The sequence below is a fragment of the Chelonia mydas genome, chromosome 9 (assembly GCF_015237465.2).
Source record: "Chelonia mydas isolate rCheMyd1 chromosome 9, rCheMyd1.pri.v2, whole genome shotgun sequence".
Taxonomy (NCBI): Eukaryota; Metazoa; Chordata; order Testudines; family Cheloniidae; genus Chelonia; species Chelonia mydas.
In genome coordinates, this window is record NC_057855.1 from 28,166,999 (window position 1) to 28,191,409 (window position 24,411).

Here is a 24,411-nt window from a genome sequence, read left to right on the forward strand (position 1 = left end):
GTAGCTTCTCCTCACCTCCCTTGCTGGCTTATGATGAAAATGGCTCAGTAGGCTGTGACCCTTGCTTCTAGAGAGAGAAGGGCTATGCGGAGGGTCACAGTGAGCCTCGGAGGCTAGCAAAATCTGCCAGGAAACGCGGGACCCAAGGAGACAAGGGCAGAGCTTTGTCACAATATAAAAGGTAAACAAAGCTAATGAGCAGAGGAGACAGCTTAGTGATCTTATCAGGTGACAGAATCTGCACTTCAGGACACCTTTATGGCTCTTAAGGCAGAGACAGTGGACTTTGGGTAATATAAAGGGAGCAAGATTTACCATGTAATTTTCCGTCACTTAGGAGACAGAGGAATCTGCACACTCTGATCCTGTGAAAGTTGGATCCTCTTGGCCTTAGTCACTGATAACTTGCTGTGAGAAACTGTTGTAGGCAAATATATAACTGCTAGAATTAAGTTTTAGTCACTAGAGAACGTTTGTTTTGTTTGTAACCATACTTGTCTTTTTCTCTTGCTTAGTATCACTAAATCTCTGTTCTTATAAATAAACTTATTCTTGTTTTAATGCTCAATGCTGTGTATTAAAGTGAGTGTGACTCTTCAGCTAACCTAGCTACCTGGTGTGTACACTGTCTCTCTAGAGACAGCAAACTCACTAATTTCTATTTCACCGTGACAGGGACTGTGACACTGCAGAGAGATGCCTCTGGGGGAACACAGAAACTGGGGTTCACTGTATGTTATCTGCCCAGCAGGTAGACTGATCGAGTCTTGAAAGGCAGACAAGCTGGTATGTCAGGGAGCTGACACACAGCTTAGCATCAGCAAAGCTCTCACCTGCTGAGACAGACGGGGTAGAAAAATGGCTTATAGTTCTGGGTGTCTTCAGCAGAACAACACAGTCTGGTAAAGATTCCCAGGAGAAGCCCTGGAGCCATTACTCTGACAGAAAAGTGGAATGGTAGAGAAACCTGAAGGGGAAGAAGATGTTGTATTGATGACTGGTGTCAAGTTGGATACTGTCCATTTGGGACGTTGATATCCCAGGAGGGAGGACACTTTAAAGTGACCTGGATGGAGGGCTAGTTTGAGAAAAGAGACCACTCCAGAGCCTTAGCAGCTGTCAGCAGGGGGGACACAATAATGGAAACTATATGACACACACAGGTTCCACCACTATATGCACAGCAGCCTCAAGAGACCTCTAAACAGGATCGTTTCTATCTGCTTGTTTACAAAAAAACCTCTGGGTACCAGAGATGGGAAATAAGTAAGCAAGACATAGCAATGGATTTGCACCCCATTCTAACTATACTAGTCCCCTGTTTTCTTTATTCATCTGAACTACAGCCAGTACCTTCCATCTCAGATTCTAGTCTTCTCTTTTTCCCCTCCAGCTTGCCAATCATTTTCCTCAATGTCTTACTTTGGAATTTACTGTTGAGCAGGAACTCTTGTCATAATTCAGCTTGCCCAATAGCTTTGAGAGCTAATAAAATGAAATAGCAGCCCTTTTACTTAGGGCTTTTCATCCCATGAGTTCAGAACGTTCTGCAGGGTTAATTGTCTCTTTTTTCTGGTTGGAAACAGAGGGACTGAGCACGTACAAATCCAGCTGCAGTTGATGAAAGCTGAACATAGTCCACACCTTTGAAAGTCAGGCCCCAAGTGTCTTGACTGAGGTCACACAGCAAGTCAACAGCAGTGCCCTGTTGATTGGAATATGTAGCCTCAACCAAGAAAGGGCCAAAACCAGAATAAGTTTCCAACACTGTGGACAGAATGCATTTCTAGGATCAGTGAGACAATGCAAAGCCAATGCAGGGAGGGTCTCAGTACCCTTCTCCATAACACAAGAGAAGCTACTGTGGAAGCTCTGTACACTGCCCACAGAGACGGGATGTGAAGTAGGGATATTTGAACACAACCAGAAGATTTATATACACAGCAATTCCATTGTGGAATGGAACAGCAGGCCACATTCCCTGCAGAAACTGACTACAGGCTAGCTAGGTGGATTTGAAAGCCCCGAGGAATGAGACAGGGATGGGTTTGAGGATACCTTCCCTCAGTGTTTCAGAGCAATTTCCTTAAACCTAAACCCATTTATTCAGGCTTTGCTCTATTTAAAAGGATTCTGCCCTACAGGAAATGAACTATGGCTTATTTCATGCCCCCAAAAGGCAAAATATCAACACGATATAGGCACACACATGCCATATAGTGTCAAGTGCAATTTTTATTACCTGTATAGGAGGTACCGCACTTGGAAATATTCTGTGTCTTCCTTAGCTAACCCTGTTGATTCCAGTGTTACCAGTACTCCGCATAGTCTGCTTTCCTCCCCAAGTAGTTCCATGGGCTTCTGACAGATGACAAAGTCATCCGACTCAAGCTGGGAAGAAAAGGCTGAAGGAACTTCATCTTTTACACCTTAAACAATTAGAATATTGTATCAGTTTTCCAAGCCAGTACCATGCAAATCTCAACAACAGAAGAATAAGATGAGAGAGTGTTCAGTTAAATACTTCAAGGGAAGAGACGTAATTCGTATCAGCCTCAAACTGTAGGGATTTTGGTTTGGTAATAAAACTGTTGGTTTTTTTCAATCTTTAAATGTTAGAGAACCTAAAAGTCCAGGGTAATGACAGAGAACAACTATATTTCCCAATATAGAGAAAGTGCAGTGTGATTTTTGGAGAAAGTGGTAGATTTTTATATAAACATTGTGTGGGCATTCAGAAGTGTGTCTGCCCTAACAGAAGTAACACTGAGCTGAGAGAAGCAACTAGAATGGAATGCTGAATGTGGTCTTAGCATCACTTTTGCTCAAGCAAATAGTGCCCAAAAGCACCCAGAAAGAGGTCTGAAATTGCCAATTAATTGTAAGTAACAGAAGAACAATTACAGGCATCCTTCCCGTCATCTGAGGAAGTTCAGACCCATCCTTGCAAGCTATGAGAAATTTAAATGGGAAACCTGTCAGCTTGCCTTTTTTGCCCCCCACACTATGATTTAATTTTTAAAAATTCTAGTTTCTGATAATTTTATGCAATGCAGCCTGAATTATTTGTATTTTAAAATTCCTTTTAAAATAAAAGATTTTAGGGCATCCTGTTGATGTTTATAGGATCTTTTCAGCAACTGACTAAACAGGAAAGCATTGAAGCTGACTATGCACAAAGTGCTGACAAATATGAAAATATTAGTTCAGTCTTTTGCTTTGACTCCTTTCCGTTATAGGCCCTGATCCTGCAAGCTTGTATGCAAGTGCATACCTTTATGCATATCAGTAGTCTCAACGAAGAACAGCTAAGCATGTGTGCAAGTGTTTGCAGGACTGAGGCATAATCATTTTGGTGTTCCGTGTAAATACAGAAGGTACAAAATTTTCAGACAAATGCAATATTAAACTGATGGTGTCCCTCTAAGATGTTCTGAAAAAGTTTTTTAAAGCAACCAACTTCCTTGAGAGCACATTGAAATTAATACAAGTCAATCTCGAGATTTATGAAAAGGAAAATTAAATTCCATATTTACCTTCATCTACAAGCTTTTCTGGTGCTTTGACTTTATCTGCACATAGTTCAGTATTATCTGCACCTTTCTGAACAGGTTCCAGCTTCAGGATTAAAACATCCAACTCTGTTGTTAGAGCTATGTACCCAGCACAAAATGCTACTTCTGTAGGGGTGACATTATCGATGTGCAAAATTAAGGAGAGTTCAAAATCCAATACAGTCAGATCCTGATTTATGACATGATATTTCAAGCAGAACATGACCAGTTTATTTTTGCAGCCAACAAGAAGATCTCCATTTACAGGACAACACGAAATGCACAATGGTGGATCTGAAAGAGGCATTTCCACAATTGACATCTGGACTTTAGAAGATTCACTGTATGACTCTTCCATCTTGTGACCCACCATCCGGACACAAACTCGAGTGTTCCCTGTTGACATGCATCTCCAATTCATATAAGCTCGTAGGAAGGTGGCCTTGTTTTTCTCCTCAATTGTCACCAAATAATCTCCTGAAAAGAGAGCAACAATACTGTGGTAACACTAACCCATAGATCAGACGTAATTTGTGCTGTTTGCATCCTATTGCTGCTAAATCCAATGCACTTTGACTAAAAGAATTATCGAATTAAGCAAATTTGTAAAATCTGTCTGAAATGTTATCCCTGTTACCAGATAATTGTCATTAATAAAAAGGGTTAAAACTATAAGCACAGTTAATTTTATAAACTCCTACGTCATCATAAAAGCAATGTAGTGGTAAAGGATTCCTACCCCAAAGAAATACAATTTGTTTGCCAGAGTTCTGTGCTATTGTCAGCAGTACTTAATAATAAATTACAATACTTTTAATGTGAATTATCTAGGCCAGCATGCACTTGAGAAGTTTATATAAATCTGGAGTATCTCAGTTAACTTTAGAGAAAGTGTACTAGTACATATGTTCTGAAAATTTTTAAAAATTACCATTGAATCTAGACTTCAGTAGGTGCACAAGGAATGTAGAATCAAGTGCTTTTATTTCCTAATCCTAGTATTACTTTTTCTTGCTAACCAGAAGTAAAGTTTCCAAAGACCTCTTTTGAAACAGAATTCAAGGCTACAATAAAGAACAGTGTAGTCAACACCTCTGCCCTTTTCCAGGCAGATCATCTTACCACTCTGTAGTTCAATCTTTAGTTTTAATCACGGGAAAAACTCAGCTAGGAGGAAAGAGTTCAGTCTGGAGAGAGAGAGAGAGGAAAAAAAAAAAGGGTGTGTGTGTCCTCTTACTAAAAATAAATTCAGCAGAATATGCAAAGGCAGCATACACATTAAAAAAAAAAAGTCTCCTGTTTAGGTTCACACTTAACAGACAATATGTTTACCCTGCAAACAAAGATTTATAATGATCAAGGTGTTCATGGCAGTGGTGTATGTTTTAGGCTGAATGGTGAACTGCAAGAAGTTTTCCGAGGAGTCAAAAACTTGTTTGAAAGATTCCAAAAGAGGTAATAGTGTGAAAATATGGTGCTTAAAATCCTGAGAAATCTGAGCTGAACATTTCTTAGCCAGAGTGAAGCACATCCCAAGTACCATAAAAATAAAGGGAATGAAGACAAAGTTTTAGGGCTCGACACAAAAACCTAATAGTTGGTTCCCTTTCCATCCCCTAGCACTCTCATTAGGAGTCAGCCAGCCAATGCTTCGCTAGGTGAAGACAATAGGAAATCAGGAAGAGAAGCCAGCAAGAGTCAATACCTCAAAGATGGCTGTGAAAGTTGGGATCTGGCTAAGGACACTTCCACTATATGTGATATAATGCTCAGAAAGCTAGGGAAAGTACACACACTTCACCTCTTAAAAAAAGAAAGGTGTAAGAACACTAAGCATACTTCCTCCAGCACTCCTGCCTCCTTCCACACACTCCGCAGGCAAAATATTCCACTGCTCACTCAGTTCTGTATCCCATGGCTCCATTGGTCCCATAGCTCTAGCTCATAGAGCAAAAGTAGAGTCCTTAGAATTCAATGGCTCTTTCTAACCTTTCTTTCTATGGCACTTGAGAGCTCATCCAGTCCTTGATCCTGCCATCAGATCTGTGCCATGAGTCCCCTGAAATCCCCTCCCATCCATCCCCATCATTTTCAACAAAGGAGGAATCCGATGCAATCATGCAATATCCTTTTGCTGGGGGGGAGGGCTTGTTCAATGAACAGGGGAAGCAACTGAAAAACCAAGAGTGGAAGGTGGAACAAACAGAAGAAACAACGCCTGAAGAAGACGTCTGTGTAACTTGTCTCTCTCACCAACAGCAGTTGGTCCAATAAAAGACAGTAGCTACCTCAGCTTCCTTGTCTCAAAAGAACCAAGTCATTTTCAGTGGCACAGAGCTGAGGAAGGGCTGTACTTCCCCATCGGCTCCACCAGGTTGCCATGGCCCAGTCGTTTCCAGCACCACCCTGAGTTTTGCAAGATGAAACTGCATTCACAGGACCCAGAACCTGTGACAAAATCGCTTTGGGCACATCACCTTGTGCCCCCTGCGCAGGCCCACCCCACCTTCCCGCCGCGTCCCCACAGGGCGACAGCCGGACACGACGGCCCTGTGGGGACACCGGAGTTTGCCCCACGGAGCCGGTGCCGCCCCAGTCCCGGCTCTTACCCGCCTCGCTGTAAGCCATGTGCAGCACCCGGCCCAGCGTGTTGAAACAGCCGAGCGGCTCGCAGAGCTCCTGGTCGCCCACAGCAAACGCCTCTACCTTGCAGCCGGCCGCCGCGCAGGCCACCAGCAGCGCACCCCGGCCGCAGCAGAACAGCGCCGGCTCCTGCTTGCTGGGCACCACCTGCTGCGAGCCGAACGGGTGCAGGTTGTAGAGCTGCACCATGGCGCCCTCCTGAGCGGGGCACCGGAACCAACCCGCATTCCACGGCCCAGGGCAGGCTGCAGCCCGGGGACCCCCAGACACCAACTCCGCCCGCACAGACTGAGAGAGCAGAGGAGACTGCCCCTTCCGCAACATGCGCCGCCCTGTCCCGGTCAGGTGGGGAGAGGCGTCAGCGCCTGCAGCGCCGGCCGGTGCTTCCCAAAGGGACAGCATCTGCGTTGGAGCCCAAACGAGCACAGACCTAGGGAGGGTAGATATGTGCGTCCCGATGTGCTCAGCGAGGGGGTGCACGCTTTTGGGGTGTATCAGTTACACGTGCATGTGTGTTCGCAATGCGTGTCCGTGTGAGCGTTTGCGCACAGCTGCTAGTACACACATCGTGTGTGGATCTACATCTGCGGGTGCTAGTGTGCATATCAGTGCCCTCGCTTGTGCCAACGTGCATGTCAGTGTTTGCATATCTGTGTGCGCACCAGTGTGCTTGCACAGCTATTAGTGTCCGCATTTGTGTGGGTGTTATAGTGTGCATATCACAGCATGGGCCGCGGGTGTATATCTCTGTGTTAGCACATCTGTCAGTGTGTGCTTATCTGTGTCTTGACAGGTACACATCAATCTGGCCCCTTGCTGAGGCAGATGTAGAGAGCCATACTTCTGAGTGATAGGCCAAACACAAAAGGACTTTTGATATGTCTGAGGCAGGGCTGGAAATAGTGTTTTTGAAACAAACAGAGATAAAGCTGCTGAATGAAGGTGTGGAGACACAGGTCTTTAGCTGGAGTTCAAAAAGTGGAATCACATGTGAAACTTGCTGTTTATTTTATCTTTACTGAAAGGCAAAAATATTTGTGAATAAAATGGAGTAGAAATAAAGTATTCTGTATCTGCTCACTGACGAATTAAACACTCCAGAAGCCCAACTTTTCTTTAGACTCAGAGGTCTGGACAATGAGGAGCACAGATGAGAATTTTAGAACTTAAAAGCAAAGAAATGGCAAGTTTTTCAGTGCAGTCATTCTTTTCTTTGTTAGGCATGTTCTATCTCTTGTGTACTCAGCAAATAAATATTTACAAGTACCTCTAAAATACATTTAATTTACCTTTGGATGGCTTTATAATTGCTTTACTGACACTTATAGAACCTAAAACATCTTCATATGTTCATAATATGTTTTCTCTCCTCTGGCTTTTAAAGCTTTTCCTTTTGTGCCAGAAATCTGGTTATAGAAACAAAAGATTAGATTGTTTTCTCCAATGCCTCAGGCATACAGAATCAGTTACAGCCAAGATAGTCACTAGGATCTTCAGCTGAGAGTCATATGATTATATATCCTTGCATTCTCTATAAATCAACATGAATTGCACTTGCTCTCACATGACATTTCAAAAGTTTTCTCTAATCCCTTAATGGGATATGATCTGAAAAGCCTATTGTGACTGAATGAAGCCCCTTTGCAAAGGAAACTTCAGTAGAATGAAAAAATCCTGAGTTTAATTTGTCTAATGATGTATTTCCAGCCACTTTAAAAAAGAAAACAGTTAAAGGAGGCAAGGATAAATATTAGGGCTGTCAAACGATTAAAAAACCCCTCATTTGCGAGATTAAAAAATAGTCGCTATTAATAGCAGTTTTAATCCTACTGTTAATAATAGAATGCCAAATTAAATTCAGCATGGAAGCATGTCTTCTGGAATGGTGGTCGAAGCATGAAGGGGTATATGAACGTTTAGCATATCTGGTATGTAAATACCTTGCAATGCCTGCTACAACAGTGCCATGTGAATGCCTGTTTACACTTTCAGATTACATTGTAATCTGGGGGCAGCATTATCTCCTGTAAATGTAAACAAACTTGTTTGTCTTAGTGATTGGCTGAACAAGAAGTAGGACTGACTGGACTTATAGGTTCTAAAGTTTTGCATTGTTTTGTTTTTGAGTGGAGTTATGTGAAAAAAAATGTACATTTGTAAATTGTACTTTCACAATAAAGAGATTGCACTATAGTACTTGCATGAGGTGAGTTGAAAAATACTGTTTCTTTTATCTTTTTTACAGTGCAAATATTTATAATAAAATAATATAAATTGAGCACTGTACACTTTGTATTTTGTGTTGTAATTGAAATCAATATATTTGAAAATGTAGAAAAACATCCACAAATGTTTATAATAAATGTAAATTGGTATTCTATTTTTTAACAATGTGATTACTCAGTGTAGCAACTCATGGTATCAGATGCCATCAGGTGATCGAGGGATATCTATTTAGAACACATCAGTGGACATCAGCAATACCAGGAGAGATGAGCTGAAGTACTGTTGAGAAGCGAAGTCAAGAAAATAACTGGAATATTTCTCTGATGGATTGTAGCTACCGAAGGACAACCTATCCTAAATGTTAGACTCAATTACTGACGGACAAACTGCACTCATTGCTATATTTGTTTTCCACAAGCTACTCTCTCTATAACCTTTCATGAGTGATGTACCCAAATATTTGGATGCTAATATCTAAACTGTATAGTTAAGTTTATTAACCTAAATTTAGGTTATTGCAAGTTATGTAGTATATGTATTGTATGACTTTTAAATGAAACTTTGTACTTTTGGACAACTTAAGCCCTATACCCAGATGTACAGATACTCTTTCCTTAACCTGTGAATTATATAATTTTAACATTAGCTTTAATAAAAAAAAAAATTAAATTACCATGTGAAAAGTTAGTGTCTATAGCAGGGTCGGCAACCTTCGGCACACGGCCCACCAGGGTAATCTGCTTGTGGGCCGCGAGACATTTTGTTTACATTGACCATCCACAGGCATGGCCCCCCGCAGCTCCAAGTGGCTGCGGTTCTCCATTCCCTGAGATCCATTTGGTGAGGGAAAAGAATTATTGTCCTGAACCTGAGGCTTTAGAAGTAAAAAGAAAATCCTTCCATTTATCTCAATGGGCTTTAGTAGAATCAGCTTAAATGCATCAAGAGAACCACTGGCTCACTACTTTTATTTTTTTGGGAAAATATAATTTCCAGGAGTAAAAATTAATATGGAATTTTAAAAACTGGGACATCTTAAACCTAGCAATCTTTCAGTGGCCTGTCATCGAAGGAAAATCAGATCAATAGGGACATCTGCTGGTCAGAAAGCAGTACTCCAAGAACATTTCCATTGCACACTTTTGTCCTATTTTTTCCTTTTGAAAGTTATAATCTTTATTTGAATAGTTCACTGATAAATAATTTGGTAATGGCTAATTTAGTTAATGAATGTAACTTCTAGGGCTGTCAATTAATCTCAGTTAACTCACACTATGAACTAAAAAAATTAATCACGATTAAAAAAATTAATCGCGATTAATCACAGTTTTAATCACACTGTAAAACAATAGAATATCAATTAAAATTTATTAAATATTTTGGATTTTTTCTACTTGTAACTGAAATCAAAGTGTATATTATTTTTGATTACAAAATATTTGCACTGTAAAAATGATAAACAAAAGAAACAGTATTTTTCAATTCACCTCATACAAGTACTGTAGTTCAGTCTCTTTGTTGTGAAAGTGCAATTTACAAATGTAGATTATTTTTGTTACATAACTGCACTCAAAAACAAAACAATGCAAAACTTTAGAGACTACAAGTCCACTCAGTCCTACTTCTTGTTCAGCCAATCACTAAGACAAACAAGTTTGTTTACATTTACAGGAGATAATGCTGGCCTCTTCTTATTTACAATGTCACCAGAAAGTGAGAACAGGTATTTGCATGGCACTTTTGTAGCTGGCATTGCAAGGTATTTACTTTCCAGATATGCTAAACATTCGTATGTCCCTTCATGCTTCGGCCACCATTCCAGAGGACATGCTTCCATGCTCATGATGCTCGTTAAAAAAATAATATGTTAATTAAATTTGTGACTGAACTCCTGGGGGGAGAACTGTATGCCTCCTCCTCTGTTCTACCCGCATTCTGCCATATATTTCATGTTATGGCAGTCTCAGATGATGACCCAGTACATGATCATTTTAAGAACACTTTCCCTGCAGATTTGACAAAACGCAAAGAAGGTGCCAATGTGATATTTCTAAAGATAGCTATATCATTCAGCCCAAGGTTTAAGAATTTGAAGTGCCGTCCAAAATCTGAGAGGGACAAGGTATGGAGCATGTTTTCAGAAGTCTTAAAAGAGCAACACTCCGATGCGGAAACTACAGAACCCGAACCACCAAAAAAGAAAAATCCACCTTTTGCTGGTGGCATCTGACTCAGATAATGAAAATAAACGTGTGTCAGTCCGCACCACTTTGGATTGTTATCAAGCAGAACCCGTCATCAGCACGGACACATGTCCCCTGGAATGGTGGTTGAAGCATGATGGGACATATGAATATTTAATACAGGGGTGCTAACCTGTGGCTCTTCAGAAGTTAATATGCGGTTCCTTGTATGGGCACTGACTCTGGGGCTGGAGCTACAGGTGCCAACTTTCCAATGTGCCGGGGGGTGCTCACTGCTCAACCCCTGGCTCTGCCACAGGCCCTGCCCCCACTCCACCCCTTCCCACCCCCTCCCCTGAGCCTACCATGCCCTTGCTCCTCCCCCACTCCTCCCCCCAGAGCCTCCTGCACACCACAAAACAGCTGATCGGGAGGTGCAGGGAGGGAGGGGGAGGTGCTGATCGGCAGGGTTGCCGGTGGGCGGGAGGCACTGGGAATGGGAGAGAGGGGGGAATGATGGGGGACTGTTGACGTATTACTGTGGCTCTTTGGCAATGTACATTGATAAATTCTGGCTCTTTCTCAGGCTAAGGTTGGCCACCCCTGCTTTAATGCATCTGGCACGTAAATATCTTGCAGTGCTGGCTACAAAAGAGTCATGTGAACGCCTGTTCTCACTTTCAGATGACATTGTAAACAAGAAGCGGGCAGCATTATCTCCTGCAAACAAACAAACTTCTTTGTCTGAGCGATTGGCTGAACAAGAAGTAGGACTGAGTGGACTTGTAAGCTCTAAAGTTTTACATTGTTTTATTTTTGAATGCAATTTTTTGTACGCTAAATGCATCCGATGAAGTGAGCTGTAGCTCACGAAAGCTTATGCTCAAATAAATTTGTTAGTCTCTAAGGTGCCACAAGTATTCCGTTAGTTTTTTGTACATAATTCTACATTTGTAAGTTCAACTTTCATGATAAAGAGATTTTACTATAGTACTTGTATTAGGTGAATTGAAAAATGCAATTTCTTTTGTTTTTTACAAGGCAAATACTTGTAATCAAAAATAAATATAAAGTGAGTACTGTACTTAGTATTCAATATATTTGAAAATGTAGAAATCATCCAAAATATTTAAATAAATGGTATTCTATTGTTTAACAGTGCAATTAATCGCAATTTATTTTTTTAATTGCTCGACAGCCCTAGTAATAACATCTACAGTAACTGCAGAAACGTAAAATGAAATACTTATTTACTTGTATACTGTACTATTCAGTGGTCTTTTAACCAACTATGTACATTTCTGATTCTTCTGTGAATTCCCATTACACAGGAAAAATGCGGTTTCAAAAATCCATGTCTTGCAAATTATGCCAATTTGTGCAGGTCAGGGGCATGTGGAGTGGATCAAAGGATGTAATGCTCTGAAATGTGCAGACAATGCCTGTTGATCTCAATGAAGTGCCGCTGTAGTTCTGATCACCGAACACCTATAGAGGCCTTTCCCAGGCTTTTGGGGAACCAAAACTAGGGTAGTATATAACACAGGAGAGGGTTTATAATGGCATTGGAGTTCCAAACTCTGGTAACGCAAGTACTGAGATTCTTCCTGTCCCCAGCAAATGCAAGTGAGGGAATGCCTCTTGCATCCTTTTTCCCAATGCACATCTATGCAGCTCATCACAGTCCAGCCCGTAATGTTCTATATGTAACCAAAGTAACAAACACCTACTCATGTTCTTACCAGGGTGTTCATGCATAACAGGACAATGTTCCATACTTGTATCCCTGAACATATTACCCACTAAATACCTAGCTATGTAATTACTGTGTTTATATCCACAAATAGAAATGAAATTCTGTAATTTGGGCCTTGGAGGAATATGTGAGAAGTGACTCCATGTACACATTTCTGTGCACACATATGGATTTACTTTTAGAATACCCCTTTGGAGACAACTGTATTGATGACTTCTGGCTTTGAATGATTCCCTCCCATTTCCAACCTCAGGTGCAGGGTTCAGTGAGTTAAGAGAAGGATTTAAGAGGAAAAAAGGAAAATATACCATGGCTGAAGGAGGATGGTCTGATCATAAGCCACTAGTCTATGTTTCCTTAGTTGAGAGAGGAAGGCCATCTCCCATTTATTTGAAACAGTAAGAATCCTATGCCACCTCAGGCCAGAGAGATTCTGCCTTATTGTTCACCATTCTCAACTTCCAAGTTTTTAATATCTAAGCCTTTAACTTGCACAATAGCTCAGTTCTTAGCCGTTGCAGCTGTTGTGCCTCAGGGTGACAAACTGCCTTCTGGAGTGCCCAGATATTAGGCTCAAGGTTAATGAACCTTTAAAAAAAAAAAAAAAAAATCCTTGAGGTAGCATGCATTCCCCTCTGCAACTGGCAAGGTGTGCAGTCAGGAAGTAGGACAGTACACTGACCCTCCTTCCTGTTCCCTTGGAATAATCTGCATTCCAAGGGACACCAGCAGTGACTGCATCTACAGCTAGCTTCTGCTCAAGAACGAGGGAGCTGGGGGCAGAAGTTCTTGCACACCCATGGATAGGGCACCCATAGTCTGGCCCACATGTCTCTTTTTATGACATTTCCATGTCTTCCTCCGTCAAGATATTTGGTGCTTGTGAAAGATGAGTAAACTGGTTCAGACAAAGCTAGGGACATCTTGAACTCTTGTCCCAACCTGAATGAAGGCAGCAGAAGGAAATGAGGATAGTAGTGGTGATCCACAATATGGTCTCTGCCCCCCATGCCTTTCTACATGAAACAATATGGTCTCTGCCCCCCATCCTCTTCCTGTTAAATAAAAAATAAAAATCTATCTATCTATCACCCTCTCCACTTCGCCCCCTCAAATGTCTGAAATGTGATCGCCAGGGCCTGCAGCTCTAGCAGTCACTTTGCTGGGTCTCCACTGTTGCTAAACTGCATCTTTTGAGGTTTGTAAATGTACAGCTTTTTACTTCAGAAAGGGCATGCTAAACCACCATTTCAATGTACCTTATAGGTTATTTCCATTTTAGTTGGCACAAAACTCCACGTTACCATCAGGCCACATCCTTTTCTTGTTGCTTGACAAGTACTTCTGAAGTACACTTTTTATTACTTAACTGTTTAGCCTAAAAATACTCCTGCTTTGTAATTTTTTTGGTAAATAATCACTGAACCAAAAATACTGTTATAACATTTAAACTTTTATTTGAAAACCAAACAAGTGAACTGAGTTAAAAAAAACAAACCCTCTTGAAATAAACATTTTCTGACTTTAGTCTATCTTTTAATATTCCTCCCCTTCTTCAGCTTCTGCTTCCACAGAATCTACACCCACTTCTTCATAATCTTTCTCAAGCGCAGCCAAATCTTCCCGGGCTTCAGAAAATTCTCCTTCCTCCATCCCTTCTCCAACATACCAGTGTACAAAGGCACGCTTAGCATACATCAAATCAAATTTATGGTCAAGACGTGCCCAGGCTTCTGCAATAGCAGTTGTATTACTCAACATACACACAGCACGCTGCACCTTGGCCAAGTCGCCTCCTGGCACTACAGTGGGAGGTTGGTAGTTAATGCCCACCTTTGAGGAAACAAAAACAGCAATCTTAAATTAGTATTTCAAAGTGTCCATTTCTTCTATTTTTCTCATAGTTTATTTAGCAAACTAAGACACGCGGACAATACTGTGCAAGTACAGTACTGCCAACTCTAAATGTTCAAAAATCCTAAATCCAGCTTCTGAAAATCATGAGATTCGCTTAAAAAAAATCAAATTGTAACTGTTGAGTTATTTTTATCTGCCTCCTATTTTGAGACTTTAGTGTGCACTTGCTTCATATTTTTGAGCTAGTCTCTGAAACCACAAAGGCTAGACATTTTTTTAAACGAAAGTTGAAATTCTCATGCAATATCATTTCAGCAGCTGGAGCTTTAAGAAAAACACTAAACACAACCTCATTTTGAGTTGGCAACAATATGTCATCACAAGTAACTTCTCAACTTCTGAGAACCAATATGTGTATTTTTATCATAATACCTAATTTTGTCCACAGCCCTGATTCTGCCCCCTTGCTCATGCTGAGTAAGGGTCACATCATTTGACTCTTATTTGATGTTGAGTGAGTAAATGAATTTCACCAGCAGGGTTCTTTTGTGAACTCAGTCTATCTTTTTACTCTGTGATAACGATGTCACTATTGTTTACTCATTAGCCTGCAGTGTTAGCACAGCTATGATTGAAAAAGCTAGTTTATGCTGTTTTGTGCTTCATCAATGGAATCAACTAAATCCCAATTATAGGGCCAAATTCTATTACATGTGTGTAACACCACTGAAGAAAACGGGGTTGGGTCAAGGACAAGTAAGGGTACTTTGGTCAGCAGACTCTTTGCTATAGGTGATGCTGCATAAGCCAGAAAGAATACCTTCCTTTTCAAAAACCAGGTTCAATTTGCAGGGTTTTGGAGAGGACACCAGGACAGACCCTGTGGGGAAGACAACTAACAGGCTGGGGAGGACCAAGGAGACTTCTGAAGCTAGATGGACTGAAAGACTATTGAACCCTGAAAAAGGCTGAAGGCTCTTTTTGTATTTGGTCTTCCATGCCCTGCAATGCATGGACACTTGATTTGGCTTGACAGCTAAATATTCATCCACCAGGTGCTGGGTTTGAACCACTAGCGAGCTGACATGGGTAAGGAAGTAAACCAAGACATGGCTTGAGAACCTGATGCTGACCTGGGTAAGGAACCATGTTACAATTTCATAATCTGCTTCCCCTAAAGACATGGTTTTAAAAAAATCTCTTTGATAGCTGAAATGTTAAAGTAGATAAATTCTCAGGGCAAGATTTTTTAATAGTATCCTAACTTTTATTAGGCTAAGTCACCACCCAGGCACCTGAATAAATAAGTGACCTGATTTTCAAAAATCCTGAGTACCAAGCAGTCCTTAATTAATTTAATGAGAGTTGTTCTGATTTTTCAGAGTGCTTACACTCTACATGTATTTAGGAACCAAAAATATAGATTTAGAAGCCCAATTTGGGGGGGGGGGGAGCTGGGGGTCAGGAAATCTTGGCCTAATAGCAATAGCCAGCCCACAGTTTACTTCTTAAGTAATTTATGCACTATCAGGAGGATTAAGTCAGCCGCCATAATCATCCGGAGGTGTGTACCAATCATCCACTAAAAAGACACTTGTGGTTTATGGCAATAGACAAAGTGATTCTGAAGCATTATTTAGAGTAAGTAGTATGTGAGGGGCAGGCAACGTTACTTGTTTGGCTGGTAGTGGGTCTGTGGTTAATTTACATTTCTCAATACATTGAATGGCAAAGTTTTTAAACCCCTGTGAAAAAGAAAAGTGGATCAAAATCCTGTATTTGCATTCACTGAGTGCTTGTGTATTTTGTACCATTCTCCTATTGCAGTGGTTCTCAATCAGGGGCCTGGGGCCCACCCTAGGGGGCCTCAAGCAGTTTCAGGGGGACCACCAAGCAGGGCCAGAATTAGACTTGCTGGGGCCCAGGTCAGAAAGCAGAAGTCCCACTGCCTGGGGCTGAAGCCAAAGCCTAAGCAATGTAGTAGCTTTGTGGGGGTTCCTGTGTCATGGGGCCCCAGGCAACTGCCCTGCTTGCTACCCCCTAACGCCGGCCCTGGCTTTTGTATGCAGAAAAGCAGTTGCTGTGGCACAGGTGGGCCGGGGAGTTTTTATTGCATGGGGGGAGTGAGAGCTCAGAACAAAAAAGTTTGAGAACCCGTCCTATTGTATATTCCTTTAACAACTTGGATCTAAGAATGTTAATCCCTCCAATTAGCTTAATTACACAATTTGCATTTGTGTTGAAAATGAACTAGAGTGCATCAGTTAATTACCTAGGAATGGCCACATTCCTAGGTAATTCCACTTAGATAAGTACCGTATTAGTAGGTTATGACTTAAAAAAACCTGTAAAAAATATAGTTCTGATCACAAATTTAAATTACGGAAGCAGCTACTCATTTTTACAGGCTTTACTCGTGCACATTTAAAATGTGACCTGACATATGAATAGTACAACAATGTGCACACTACTGCACTGTAGTATGAAAACTACCTTCACATGTTTTACTGACAATTCCTAAACTAAGCAATGTGACAAGTTTCTAAATACCTTGAATCCAGTTGGACACCAATCCACAAACTGAATTGTTCGCTTAGTCTTGATAGTGGCAATGGCTGCATTAACATCTTTGGGAACAACATCACCCCTGTATAACATACAGCAGGCCATATACTTGCCATGGCGAGGGTCACATTTTACCATCTGGTTGGCTGGCTCAAAACAAGCATTGGTAATTTCAGCCACAGACAACTGCTCATGGTATGCTTTTTCAGCAGAGATGACAGGTGCATATGTTGCCAGTGGGAAATGGATTCGTGGGTATGGGACAAGATTGGTCTGGAACTCGGTCAGATCTACATTGAGAGCTCCATCAAAACGCAGTGAAGCTGTGATGGATGAGACAATTTGCCCAATGAGTCGATTTAGGTTGGTGTAAGTAGGACGCTCAATGTCTAGATTGCGACGACATATATCATAAATGGCTTCATTGTCTACCATGAAGGCACAGTCAGAATGCTCCAATGTTGTGTGCGTAGTTAGGATGGAGTTGTAGGGTTCCACTACAGCAGTAGAAACCTGTGGTGCTGGGTAAATTGCAAACTCTAGTTTGGACTTTTTGCCATAATCAACAGAAAGCCTTTCCATGAGTAGAGATGCAAATCCAGAGCCAGTGCCTCCTCCAAAACTATGGAAGATGAGGAATCCCTGCAGCCCTGTGCACAGATCAGCCTAGAAGAGAAAAAAAAAAGCCACACAAAAGTGGGAAGGAACGGTCACTGAGGTCCAAGGATTTGATTCAGAGTAGCACCAATGTAAATGAAAGCAGATTATGGCCCACAGCTATGAGAATGTAAATGGATTCTATTCTATCTTGCATATATCAACACAATTAAGCCAATCCCAAATGCAAGGCCAAATTCTGCCCTTAGTTACATTTGTGCAGCTTTACTGAAAACAAAAGGATTTTACAGGTATAAATGGGGAAAAAGATAGCCAGTATAGACTTTTTTTGTGATGGTGTGCGGATGTACAGTAACTCCTCACTTAACATTATAGTTATGATCCTGAAAAATGCAACTTCAAGCAAAACCATGTTAAGCGAATCCAATTTCCCCATAAGAATTAATGTAAATGGGGGTGGGGGTGGGTTAGGTTCCAGGAAATTTTTTTTCACCAAACTATACACACACACACACACACACACTATATATATATATATATACACACACACACACACACATACACTCTGTAACCAGAAAGGATTGGGTGTACAAGAAACACACCAGAACCTTCAGTTTTACGTATTTACATAACCTTCAGTTTCACAATTACGTACTGCAAGAGATAGATTTGATGCAAATATTTTAAATACTGATCTTGCTCTTTGAACTCCTACCAGCTTGCGAATGCGATCTAGCACTAGATCAACAATCTCTTTTCCAATGGTGTAATGGCCTCTGGCATAATTATTAGCCGCATCCTCTTTCCCAGTAATGAGCTGTTCAGGATGGAATAGTTGCCTGTAAGTGCCTGTACGTACTTCATCTACAAAAATACAAAATATTCAGATGTAAATTTGGTCTATTCCATTCTCTATGGATAATTCTGGTGTGCTACCTCAGCACTACATCTTACTTGACATTTATGTAGGTGCACGGGGGTGGGGAAGGGGAAGAGGACATAAAGAGCCTCCCGTGCTATAAACACACATACATATATACATACACACCTCTTGTAAAGACCTGACAATTTCAGTACCTTTGCTCAGGAGACACGATGTACATACAAAGAGGTGGTTGTGGCAGATGTTCCCTGTGACCACCGGGAACTCTGGGACCTACTCTGGGAGCCATCCCAAGTCTTTAGATTGCTATTAGAGACTGAGCTGATAGAGACTGAGTTGAACTTTGCCTGCAGCTCAGCATAGATGTCAAATGGACAAAAAAAGATGCTATTAACATGAATGGGAGATGCAAAGCCCAATTTTTCTCAACTGCAAACTCTGGTACACCTACTTTGTACTTCCCCTCACACACACAGCTCCATATTCTAATGAGAGAAAAATCTCACATTTTACTTCAGTTTGTTTGAAGGGTTTTAAGAATAGTTTTTTTTTATTATTTTGTAAGTGGTCAAACAGTATGTAATCATTTTAGAGAGCATGGAGGACAATAATTACGCTAAGTGATGGAGTCGGTTAGATATACATTAAACCATGGAAATTCAATGCTGTGACAACAGTAAAAAAATTTTTAAAAAAATCACATTGTTTTAAAGGATGGAAGTAATTTGGGTAAGGGGAAAAGAAGATTTTTATATTTCTTTTTTAAGTGATAATCTTAGAAGATTTATATAAGCAAGGGGATCCAAAACTGGTAATTATATTTGCCCCTATATTTGTCTTACTACTTCTGCATCTGCCTCTCATCCAGGCCACTGTACTTAATCTTCATAACTGAAGAAGGCAAACTGGGATTCCTAGAACAGCTCCCAATGCTATATTTCAGTCTGATTTTAAAAGCAATATATTACTACTGCGTTGATGCTGGGTAGGGCACCAGGGAGGAGCTAAGAAGTAGTGATTTCCATCTTGTTGCAAGGAGAAACAGCAGCGGTGACATTTCAAAAGGAAATCAATGCTTCCTGTATCAGTCAAGCTCTAAGGAGCTGCTTTTTCAAAGGATGTGTTCCATAAAGATCCTTAAAAATATTTTTTTATTGGAAAAAAAAAAAAATTTAGGAAGCCAAGCTCAAGAGAAATAACCCAGATGAGGGTGTGCTTCCCAGGAGGCTGAAGGCATTGGGTCATAACATTCCTGTGACACACAAGTTCTACCTATTTAGCCATTAACCGTGTCTGACCCCAGTCTAGTCACTTCTCCTTTCTATGCCTTAGATCGGGGTGGGAAAACTATGGCCTGGGGGCCAGATCCAGCCCAACAGCCATTTTAATCTGGCCCTCCAGCTCCTGCTGGGGAGCGGGATCTGGGGCTTGCCCTGCTCTGGTGCTCCAGCCGGGCAGCAGGGTCAGGGGCAGCTCCCGGAAGCGGCAGCATGGCCCTCCTCCAGCTCCTACATGTAGGGGCAGCTGGGGGCTCCGCTCTGCACGCTGCCCCCTCCCCAAGTGCCACTCCCATTGGCCAGGAAGTGCAGCCAATGGGAGCTGCAGCGGTGGCACTTGGGGAGGCAGTACTGTGGAAAGCTGAGTCTCCTGGCTGCCCCATGCATAGGAGCTAGAGCGGGGCTATGCTGCTGCTTCTGGGAGCTGCTTGAGGTAAGCGCTGCCCGCAGCCTGCACCCCGAGCCTCTCCCCCAGCCCCAACCCCAACCCTGATCCCCCTCCCACCCTCCAAACCCCTCAATCTCAGCCTACAGCATCCTATTCCTCATCCTCAGCCCCAACCCAGAGCCCACATCCCCAGTCAGAGCCTGTACCCCTTCCCACACCTCAACCCTCTGCCCCAGCCCCGATCCCCCTCCCGCACCCCACCCCAATTTTGTGAGCATTCATGACCCGCCATACAATTTCTATTCCCAGATGTGGCCCTCAGGCCAAAAAGTTTGCCCATCTCTGCCTTAGATGGAAAGCCTTCTATAAATGGAGATTCCACTACTTACCCACTTTTGTAAAGTAACCTGAAATCCTCAAATGAAAGATGCATTAAAAATACAAACTGTTTTTATTTCAAGTTACAATCTGGTCTGATAATTGGTCTATTAGCCACTATAGCAGGGGTCACCAACCAGTCAATCGCGATCAGCTGGTGGATCCTAGAGAATTTCCCTGTCAATTGCAATCTCCGCTCTCCGAAGTGGCCAGCATGGCCCCGCAGGTGGGGGGGGGGGGCAGGGGTCTCCCTCAGCACGTTGCTCCTGCCTGCAAGCACTGCCCTGCAGCTCCCATTGGCCAGGAACAGGGAGCAGTGACCAATGAGAGCTGCGGGCGTGGTGAGTGCAGAGAGGGGCAGCATGCAAGGAGCCTCGTTCCACCCGCTCCCCCTCCCTCCACGGGCGCGTTGGCCCCTTCCAAGAGTGACATGGGGCCAAGGGTAGGCAATGAGCCTGTCTTAGTGGAAGCCACGAAGGCAAGTGCTGTCCGGCAGGAGGCCGCACCCCAACCCCCAGCCCTGTTTCCTCTCCCAGAGCCTGTACCCCAACTGCCAGCCCCCATATCCCCTTGTGCACCCCAAGCCCCAGCCCTGACCCCCCTCCCAGAGCCAGCACCGCCACCCACTCCTGCACCCCAACACTCTGCCCCAGCCCTGACCCCCCTCCCAGAGCAAACACCCTGTACCCCCTCCTGCAACCCAACCCCTTGTACTCCCTCCTGCACCCCAACACTCTGCCCCAGCCCAGAGCCCCCTCCCGCACGCAAACTCCCTCCTAGAGCTTGCACCTCTCACCCCCTCCTGCACCCCAAGCCCCTACCCCAGGCTCAGCCCAGAGTCCCCTCCCACACTGCAAACCCCTTGGCCCCAACCCAGAGCCTGCACCCCCTCCCAAACCCCAAAACCCTACCCCAGCCCAGTGAAAGTGAGTGAGAGTGGGGGAGAGTGATGCAGAGAGGGGGGATGGAGTGAGTGGGGCGGGGCTTTGGGGAAAGGGCAGGGCAGATCCTGGGTTGCCCTGAAATTCAAAAAGTGATCTTGGGTGTAAAAAGTTTGGAGACTACTGCATTGTAGTAATCACCTTCAGATAAACAAGGTAACATTTACATGCTCCTCAGATGCCACCAGTGCACTTCAAATGACCTTATTCATGAAAGGTCTTTACAACTGTGTATCTTCCCAGCTATGTCTGAGACAAAATAAACTGCAAACACTCATTGCAGCAAAAGCATTTTCGGACCTATGGTTTCTAAAAAGTACATAAGAACAGCATTTCAAACATGATTTTTTTTACTACATGAGTTGAAAGTACTTTAATGGACAGTCAATATAATTTCCAGTACAATACCTGCCTCTGAACCCCCAACCAATATTTTGTGGATTTTCATATTTTCCTAATTTTTTTTTAAAAAGTGTGTTTTCTCATCTTTGCTATCCACACAAATTAAAAGGGAAAACATTTCAGCCTCTTTTAAATACAATAGTCTTATTAACTTAACAGTAAAAATATGCAGACAGAAATGTATTTTTAAGTTTACAGTGTCCATTTAAGACTATCACAATCTAAAATGTGGACTGTTCTCATTTCATTTGAAAAACTAAATGGAAAAACAAATTATAGCGAAGTACTCTTAAGTAAGAGATCTCTTAACTTCATATACATACCAACCACAGTTGGTTCAAGGTCCACAAATACAGCTCTGGGCACATGTTTACCAGCCCCTGTCTCACTGAAGAAAGTATTGAATGAATCATCTCCACCTCCAATGGTTTTGTCACTGGGCATCTGACCATCAGGCTGGATTCCATGTTCAAGACAATATAATTCCCAGCATGCATTGCCAATCTGAACACCAGCTTGACCAACATGGATAGAGATACATTCACGCTGTAAAAGAGGAGAAAATGGGGAACAAACGGATTCATTTCACAGACTCTAGGCCCAGAAGGAACCACTGTGATCACCTAATCTGACCTCCAGCACAGCACAAGCTAAAGACCTTCCCCAAAATAATTCCCAAAACGTGTATTTTAGACAAAACATCCAATCTTGATTTAAAAATTGTCAGTGATGGAGAATCCACCATGAACCTTGTTAAGTTGGTCCAATGGTTAAATAATAAAGTATTGCGCAAAATTTCCTCCATCTTCCAGTTTTAACCCTTATGAATAAAATTAGCTGTACAAATACTAAATTATCTCATCTTTCCCCTCCAGCATGCTGCATACATATTATCGTTGATAAGTGTTCCTGTTAGCTTCCTTTACACCTTTCTTTAATTTTCATGTTTTTTTATTGAATAATATTATATACTCAGGGCAGAAATGTCTATATTAATGATCCCCAAAACCTTGAATCTCTTGTCTAATGATGCATTAGATAAAGGATATCACAATCTACCCAACAAGTCACCCTTTCTTAGCTTAATCAAAATTACTATGAACACGAAATCTCCTTCTGGTCATCTGCCTGGCAACTCTTTATTCTGTGGCTCCACTACTGGATCCTTTGAGGGTCCTGAACCAAATCTCCTAATCTCCCATTAACTTTACGTGCTGTATCTAAACAAATCTCATGTATGTTTACCACTACTTGCTCAGAAATATTCTCCCCTCCCTACCAGGCAGCAAATCTCCTTCTCTTACTCTATCTAGAAATGTTATCCTTCAGCTCCCTGAATGTCACTTTACCTGCTCAGGAGCACCCTTTAATCCAACAACTATCACCTCATAACTCACTTCTGTACCACACACCCATACACCTTTAAATCAGCCTCCTCCAACAGCTAAATGGCCCCAGGGCCCTTTATCAAGGAGTAAATAGGTTTTGGGAGGGAGAAAAGCAGGCTCCATTTTGCCTGTGCCCCTCTTCTCCACCTGGCCCCACCATAGTTTCCTTGTCTCTTGAAATTCTCCTTGATTTCACCCCAGTTGCCACCTCATTCACTCCAGATCCCTTAACTCCCCAAAGAACTTTCATGCTCAAGTGCTCCCCTCACTACTCTATTCCAAGCCCCTTTTCAACACCACTGGCCCAGCTTCAAGTCCTCGCGACCTCTGCCCTAATGGCTCCCCACCATGACGCGAAAACCTGTCTCAAAATACCGAATCTGCTCCAGGAACGTGCTGACCCAGCGCCTCAGGAGGCGTCAAGTTGCCAACCGCCTCTAGGCCACACGTAGAATAATCCCATTGGCTGTCGGGCAGACTCCCACTCCCGGCTGCGCGCGCGCGCGCTCCTCCCCATCTAGGGAAAAGGGGCACTTTCCCGAAGCGCAGAATACTGGCGTTTGGTTGGCGCGCAGATATCCGCACACGCGCGCTTTCCCCTCATTCTGCCCTCCGGCCCCCTCACGTGCTCCGCTCCGGCCTCAATCTTCCCCTACCATGCTGCAGCGCGCCACACAACCCAGACTCCCAGTCTGCCTCGCGCGAGGCGCCAACCACCAAAGGCCAACAGCCTCCTCTCGCGGCTGCGTACTCTGCTACCTTCCCACTAACTGCCCACACTTCCCCAATTTCCTCTCAAGCGCTTCACGCCCGCGGAAGCTGCTCCCCTCCCCATTCTCGCTGTATCTGACGGCCGCCGCGACTCCCTAACCGCAGCGCATCCCCGCAACCCCGCCTACAGCTCCCTCCAACCGACTGCCTGGTTTCCGCCCCCACCCCCGCGGCACCCTGCGGTCCAAACCCCGCGTCCCTGAGGCTCCCGCTCCCCACCATGGTGCCTCGTGAAGGGGGGACGCCTCAAAACCGCGAGCCTGCCTACGTCCGCCTCTGCTTGCTAGACGCGCCAAGTGTGAACAGCTAACCGCCGCAGCCCCTCGCCTCGCGCTTTCTGGCTCCACGCGGTATCACCCCATTGGTTGGCGGCCAGCCTCTCGCGCCCCGCCCCCTTCCCATTCATTGGTTGGGCGCATTCCTCTGCCACGTGGGTGTGAGGCAGTTGGTAGCATGTCTCAGAATGACCGTTGGCCCAAATATGATGTGATTTTTGAAAAAAAAACCCAACAGTCCTGCGTTGTGTTTTTGGTCCTTCCATTTTGATTCTTGAAGTGCCCTTGCGCGCACTAATTAGAGCT

At 43.1% G+C, this 24,411-nt stretch overlaps 2 protein-coding genes across 5 annotated transcripts in view; both read right to left on the bottom strand.

Annotated features, from left to right (window-relative positions):
* The window catches only part of HPS3 (HPS3 biogenesis of lysosomal organelles complex 2 subunit 1), a 36,730-nt gene extending 30,082 nt beyond the window's left edge, over positions 1 to 6,648 (bottom strand). The window contains exons 1-4 of one of the 3 annotated variants that reach the window (XM_037908265.2): positions 6,164 to 6,302; positions 4,677 to 4,741; positions 3,537 to 4,031; positions 2,243 to 2,429 (exon numbers count right to left, since the gene is read on the bottom strand). In XM_037908265.2, the coding sequence (XP_037764193.1) occupies positions 2,243 to 2,429; positions 3,537 to 3,975 (626 nt within the window). In that variant the 5' untranslated portion in view covers positions 3,976 to 4,031; positions 4,677 to 4,741; positions 6,164 to 6,302. Of the gene's footprint in view, positions 1 to 2,242; positions 2,430 to 3,536; positions 4,032 to 4,485; positions 4,643 to 4,676; positions 4,742 to 6,163 lie in introns of those variants that run through there. The other 2 variants (XM_007057388.4, XM_037908266.2) reach the window with 2 other exon arrangements.
* Positions 6,649 to 13,794: 7,146 nt separating this feature from the next.
* Positions 13,795 to 24,200, bottom strand: LOC102948258 (tubulin alpha-3 chain). Of its 2 annotated transcripts, none has more exons than XM_037909498.2 (5): positions 24,050 to 24,200; positions 21,995 to 22,217; positions 18,118 to 18,266; positions 16,770 to 17,450; positions 13,795 to 14,195 (listed from the first exon to the last, which is right to left on the bottom strand). In XM_037909498.2, exons 1-5 carry the CDS (start codon positions 24,050 to 24,052, stop codon positions 13,899 to 13,901), a joined length of 1,353 nt encoding a protein of 450 aa, XP_037765426.1. In that variant the 5' UTR covers positions 24,053 to 24,200; the 3' UTR covers positions 13,795 to 13,898. The 2 variants fall into 2 exon arrangements, with proteins under 2 accessions (XP_037765426.1, XP_043378809.1); XM_043522874.1 differs by lacking the exon at positions 24,050 to 24,200 and adding an exon at positions 23,461 to 23,592.
* Positions 24,201 to 24,411: the final 211 nt, after the last annotated feature.

Bases quoted from the DNA above. Each gene is read 5' to 3' on its own strand.
- LOC102948258 (XM_037909498.2), bottom strand. The intron at 17,451-18,117 runs GTAGGAGTTCAA...TTTCTCTTCTAG, and splicing joins TAGATCGCATTCGCAAGCTG to GCTGATCTGTGCACAGGGCT. The intron at 14,196-16,769 runs GTATTTAGAAAC...GTTTCCTCAAAG, and splicing joins GGTGTCCAACTGGATTCAAG to GTGGGCATTAACTACCAACC.